At 38.3% G+C, this 6,000-nt stretch overlaps 1 protein-coding gene across 6 annotated transcripts in view; it reads right to left on the bottom strand.

The window, feature by feature from the left end:
* Positions 1 to 2,352: 2,352 nt before the first annotated feature.
* Positions 2,353 to 6,000, bottom strand: part of GHR (growth hormone receptor) — a 333,700-nt gene continuing 330,052 nt past the window's right edge. For all 6 annotated transcript variants that reach the window (XM_055422112.2, XM_055422114.2, XM_055422113.2 and 3 more), the window contains one exon: positions 2,353 to 5,336. In XM_055422112.2, the coding sequence (XP_055278087.1) occupies positions 4,365 to 5,336 (972 nt within the window). In that variant the 3' untranslated portion in view covers positions 2,353 to 4,364. The remainder of the gene's footprint in view (positions 5,337 to 6,000) is intronic.

Genomic DNA, 6,000 nt, shown 5'->3' with positions numbered 1-6,000 from the left:
AAGGTTGCTTTAAGTTGCTGTTTTTTTAAAATTTCATTTTCAATATCCTACATTTGTACTCTCCTCATGATGACTGGTTTTGATGTCATATTTATGTGCGAGTGATTTTCTACCATTACTGAATGATGGCCTTTACCAGTGAGCTTTTCCATTTGTAATTTTCTTCCTTCTGGTAGTGACCTTTCCACCTAGAGAAGTTCCTTTAGCATTTGTTGCAAAGTTGGTTTTATCTGGTGGTGCTGAATTCTATTAGCTTTTCCTTGTTTGTAAAGCTTTTGATCTCTCCATCAAATCTGAATAAGAGTCTTCTTGGTTTTAGGTTCTTCCCTTTCATCACTTTAAATATATCCTGCCATTCCCTTTTGACCTTCTGTGGAGTTTCTGCTGAAAAAATCAGCTGATAAACTTGTACGTTATTTGCTGCTTTTCCCTTGTTGCTTTTAGTATTATCACTTTGTCTTTAATTTTTGTCAACTTGATTACTATAAGTCTGTGTGTGTTCCCCCTTGGGTTTATCCTTCCTGGGAGGAGTCTCTGCTTCCTCGGCTTGGGTGACTGTTTCCTTTCCCATGTTAGGAAAGTTTCAGCTATTATTTCTTCCGTTATTTCTCAGGTCCTTTCTCTCTTCTCCTTATGGTACCCCTATATTGCTAATGTTAGTGCATTTAATATTGTCCCAGAAGTCTCTTAAGACTGTCCTCATTTCTTTTCATTCTTTTTTAAAATTCTGTTCCACAGTAGTGATTTATACCATTCTGTCTTCCAGCTCACATATACATTCTCCTGCCTTATTTTTTCTGTTTATTCCTTCTAGTATACTTTTATTTTTACTTATTGTATTGTTCATCTCTGTTCTTTAGTTCTTCATTAAACATTTATCGTATCTTCTTGTCCTGTGCCCCTGTTCTTTTTCTTCTTCTTCTTTTTTTTTTTTTTGAGATCTTGGATAATCTTTACTATCATTTCTCTGAATTGTTTCAGGAAGATGTCTACCTCCACTTCACTTAGTTGTTCTTCTGGGGTTTTAGCTTTTTCCTTCATCTGGGATATATTCCTCTGCCATCTTTGTCTGTTTTCGTGGCTTCCATTCTGCAGGATGCAGGGTTGTAGCTCTTCTTGTTTCTGCTGATCTGCCCCCTTGTGGATGAGGCTGGTCTCAGGGCCTTGTGCTGGCTTCCTGGGGAGAGGACTGGTTTGTGTCCACTGCTGGGTGAAGCTGGGTCGTTCCTTGTTTTGTTTAATGACCAGCTGTGGGCTTAGTAAAACTTTAGGCAGACTGCCAGCTGATGGGTGAACTATGTTCCCACCCTGTTGGTTGTTTGACCTGAGGTGTTCCAGCACTGGAGCCTATAGGCTATTGGGTGGGGCCAGGTCTTGGTGAGAAAGTGGTAGCCTCCAGGAGAGCTCATGCCAATAAGTACCCTCCCGAACTATTGCTACCAGTGTCTTTGTTCCTGCAGTGAGTCATAGCCACCTGCTGCTGGTTCTGTAGGAGACCCTTCAATACAAGCAGGTAGGTCTGACCCAGGGTCTTACAAGGTCACTACTTTTCCTCCTGGGTTCTCAAGACCTTGTATGTGCCCTCTAAGAGTGCGATTTCTGTTTTCCCCAGTCCTGTGGAAGTCTTGTGATCAAATCTAGTTGCCTTCAAAGCCAGATGCTCTGGGGGCACTTCCTGCCAATGCTAGACCCCCAGCTAGGGAGCCTGATGCAGGACTCAAAACTGTCACTCCTGTGGGAGAATCTCTGTAATATAATCATTTTTCTGTTTGTGGGTTGCCCACCTGGTATGTATAGGATTTGACTTTATCACAATTTCATCTCTCCAGGAGCTGGAACCTTCTGTGGAAGAATCTCTGCCTTATGGCTTTCCTGTTCTCAGGGTCCTACACAACCTGCCTAATTAGCTTCCCTCCCACTCTTGAGTTCTTACCAGCCTCCCATTATGACAAGGAGCTTGTCTGACAAACTGACTTGTTCTAATGTGGGAATGGTAGAGGGAGAGCTGTTTTTCCCTTCTAGGCAACAGGCTTAAGCTCTCCCCCTTCTCACAAACAAACACCCCCACATGTGTCATGCATGCTTTGATACATCCAAAATATGGCTCTAAGAGTCCAGGAAAGCCAGCAGGATATTTTTGTGCTGGGCTCTTGTTTCCTTAAAAAAAAAAAAAAAGTAAAGAGCTATTTCTTCTGCTTCTGTATTTCAGCCCAGATCAAAAAGCACACACATTGCTACTGTGTTTAAGCTACTGTGCTAAGTTCTCCTTATAAGGAGAAGAACTCAAGAGTATGCAGTCTGATTGAGGATGTTTTTCTGTGGTGTTTGAAAACAGAAAGATACCATCACAAATCCAAGAAAATAAATTTATTAAACTTTGAAGGAAAAAAATCCACAGACATAAAGAAAGTTAAATATAAACTGCAGGACACAACTAGTCATACTAGTGAATAATGGCTTGTGTGGCCAGCAAAGTACCAAAATGACATTCGGAGACCAATTGAGGTATTAACTATTTTTGGCTATAGAAATGTTGTCAGCCTACTGTGAAATGGTAAGATAGTTTCCCCAAACACACAGTTTTAAGTTGAATTAGGTTCTACATAGATGAAATTGTCTATGAAACTAAATTATGTAGCTCTTAGAGAAAACCATAGCAGCAAGATAGCAGAAAACCTATTGAACATTTATTACAAGTACTTTAAACACCCAATTCTAGTTTTTCACTGTCCTTCCTGCAAGAAAGAAGGAATTTAAAATTACCAACCATTAAGCTTATTTTCTAAAAAGGTCTGAGCTAAATGGAAAATATGCTTTTTAAGTTAAAGCTAACTTTAAAGTTTTATTAACTTTTAAAAAATAGTTAAAGTGAGAAGCATTCATGGGTGAGATGAGTCTTCTCTTTCTGACAAACCTTTTGCGGAGCAATCCCAATGCTCCTGTGAATGATGTTTAATTTATTAAGGGATTGAGCAATAATTTATAAATTACTCAGACCCCTTTTTCTTCTAACTACCAGCTTTAAGGCCAATTCACTCAGAGGGGAGGTAAAAAAATGATGAAACTCATTTTACTGCTTTAAATAAATCCTATAAAAGATGTGGTGAGGAAGAAATTTTCTGCTATGGTTTTAAATAAATTTTTGAGTTATCTTTTGGGATTTAAAATCTAGTTTTTGTTTGTTTGTTTGTTTCTCATTATCACTAACAATGAGCATGTGTCTGGCTATCGGCTATGAAAGAAAAACCTACTTCTTGAACTTTTATTCCATAATCTGGTTAACTTCACTTTGACCAGCTTCAACTTACAAAATGCTTCTTGTTCCTATTCCTTCCTTAGATAAATATGAAATACGAGACATTGCAGTGGAGGTTCTAAGGCTTGACTCTTATGATATGCATGCACTAAGACAGTTTTTCCCAGGGTACTGCAGTGATTAAGCATCCTGGTCAATAGGAACGAGCTGTAATTTCTACTTCTCTTAGTATGTAGCCCTCTGACATGAACCAAAACTTGGGTAAGAAAAGGTTTTTTTTTTTTTTTGCTCTTCTGTGTTGTTTTTTTTTTTTTTGGTTCATGGTAAGTTGACTTGTGCAAACATTTAAAAGTTTTCTAAATTATGAGCACTTTTCCAATAATGCAGCTAACTACAATCATTTCAGAATCACTTAAAGAGTTTTAGGAGGTATAAAAAGGGACTTGTAAAAAACTAGTTTTTCTTCAGGTGCATTGACCAAAGCATTAAACCAGCTTTAGACTGCAGTTATTACATTCCTTAGATTGGTTGGCATGAACTACAGTACACCATGTACAGTGTAATACAAAATAGCCATGCTTAAAGTGTAAATTATTAAAAATATCTTTATCCATTTTATGCCAAAATAAATGTTTTACATATCCAAACTATTTCTTGTCTTCTTACCTATAATTTTAGTTCCCAATTATTAAAAAAAAATTAACCTGTGCTATGATTTGCATTCAATCTTCCTGAACTGCAAAAGCCACCTGATTTTTCGCTTTTTCAAAAAGCATGATTAACTATACATTAAAAAACATAGCCATTCAATGCTTAGTAGCACAAAATTAACACCCACAATAACAAGACAATTACTGCCACTGAACAGTCTTTGAGACAGTTCTTTAAAATATTTACAATTCACAACAGGAATATCTATCTGATTAAGAATTCTTCTTTTTTTAATATCATGTTTCAACATTTCAGGAAAAGGCATTTGGAATTCATATTCCCCACCCTCAACTCACCCCCTCCCCAAAAAAGTTTAAACATTGTTTTGGTTTAAGCATTCATGCCTCAGCCAACTCTGTGCCATTCAATGGGTAGCTCATGGGAAATCAAAGGAAAGCTATGGCATGATTTTGTTCAGTTGGTCTGTGCTCACATAGCCACATGATGAGAGAAACTCTTTGTCAGGCAAGGGCAGGGCAGTTGCATTGAGTACAAGGCCCTGTGGAGACTGTACTATATGAATGGAGGTATAATCTGGGACAGGTATCTCAGAACTTGGAACATGTTCTGCTGTCCCCGACCTCCCGGCTGTAGTGGTAAGGCTTTCTGTGGTGATGTAAATGTCTTCCTGGTTAAAGCTTGGCTCTACATGTGATTCAGCCTCGACGTGAGGGGCCAGGGAAATGTACTTTTTGGCGTCTACCTCGCAGAAGTAAGCGTTGTCCATGATGAAGTTTGCTTGGCAGGGTGTGACCACTTCTGGGTGCATGTCACACTGGGGGTTCCCAGTCTTATTCTTTTGGCCTGGGGAAAGGACCACATTTCCTGCTGGTGTAATGTCGCTTACCTGGGCATAAAAATCAATGTTTGCCAATGAACTTGGATTGCTGAGCTGTGTATGGACAGCTTGATGAGTTGACTCAGTTCCACCAATAAGAAGTGGTCTTGGTTTGTTTTCCTCTACTAGGATAACACTGGGCTGCTGGCTAGCAGGGGCAGCATCATTAGAAGGTGAGTTATTTTGATTCTTCTGATCAAGGCACAAGATATCTGCTTCCCCTTTTAACCTTTGTGGCTGAGCAACCTCTGAGGTACCATCACACATGTCACTGACATGGAAATCAGTCTCCAGAATGTCAGGTTCGTAACAGCTGGTACGCCCAGAGTCATCATCCTTTGCCCCAAAGATATTGAGTGATTTTTCATGGTCATTGCTCAGAAGTCTGTCTGTGTCTGACCCTTCAGTCTTTTCATCAGGGTCATCAATATCTAGTTCAATAAATTCAACCCAAGAGTCATCATTGTAGAATTCGTGTTTATAGTTGTCATGAATGGCTAAGATTGTATTCACCTCTTCTAATTTTCCTTCCTATAAAATAGAAAAAGAATATTTATGAAAATAAACTCACAATTGATTTAACAAATAATATTGTGTCTAATCAGCAACAAAATCATATAACAAACCATATAACACATACATTAGTGAAGAACTTTTCTTTTTTAAATTATTTTCCATTATGGTTCATCATAGGATACTGAACATAGTTCTCTGTGCTATACAGTAGGACCTTGTTGTTTATCCATTCCATATATAATAGCTTAAATCTGCTAACCCCAACATCCCACACCATCCCTCCTCCAACCCTCTCCCCTTTGGCAATCATGAGTCTGTTCTCTATGTCTGTGAGTCTGTTTTTATTTTGTACATAGATTAATTTGTCCACATATAGGTGGTATCATATGGTATATGTCTTTCTCTTTATGATTTACTTCACTTAGTATGATAATCTCTAGCTGTATCCTTGTTGCTACAAATAGCATTATTTCATTCTTTTTTAAATGGCTGAGTAGTATTCCATTGTATATATATACCACATCTTTATTCGTTCATCTGTTGATGGACATTTAGGTTGTTTCCCAGTCTTGGCTATTGTGAATAGTGCTTCTATGAACACAGGGGTGCATGTATCGTCTTGGATTAGAGTTTTGTCTGGATACATGTCTAGAAGTGGGACTGCTGGATCACTGTTGTT

Source organism: Moschus berezovskii, chromosome 18, assembly GCF_049115385.1.
Source record: "Moschus berezovskii isolate FMDL1 chromosome 18, NW_MosBer_1.0, whole genome shotgun sequence".
Classification (NCBI taxonomy): domain Eukaryota; kingdom Metazoa; phylum Chordata; class Mammalia; order Artiodactyla; family Moschidae; genus Moschus; species Moschus berezovskii.
This window is presented reverse-complemented; position numbering and strand designations above follow the sequence as displayed.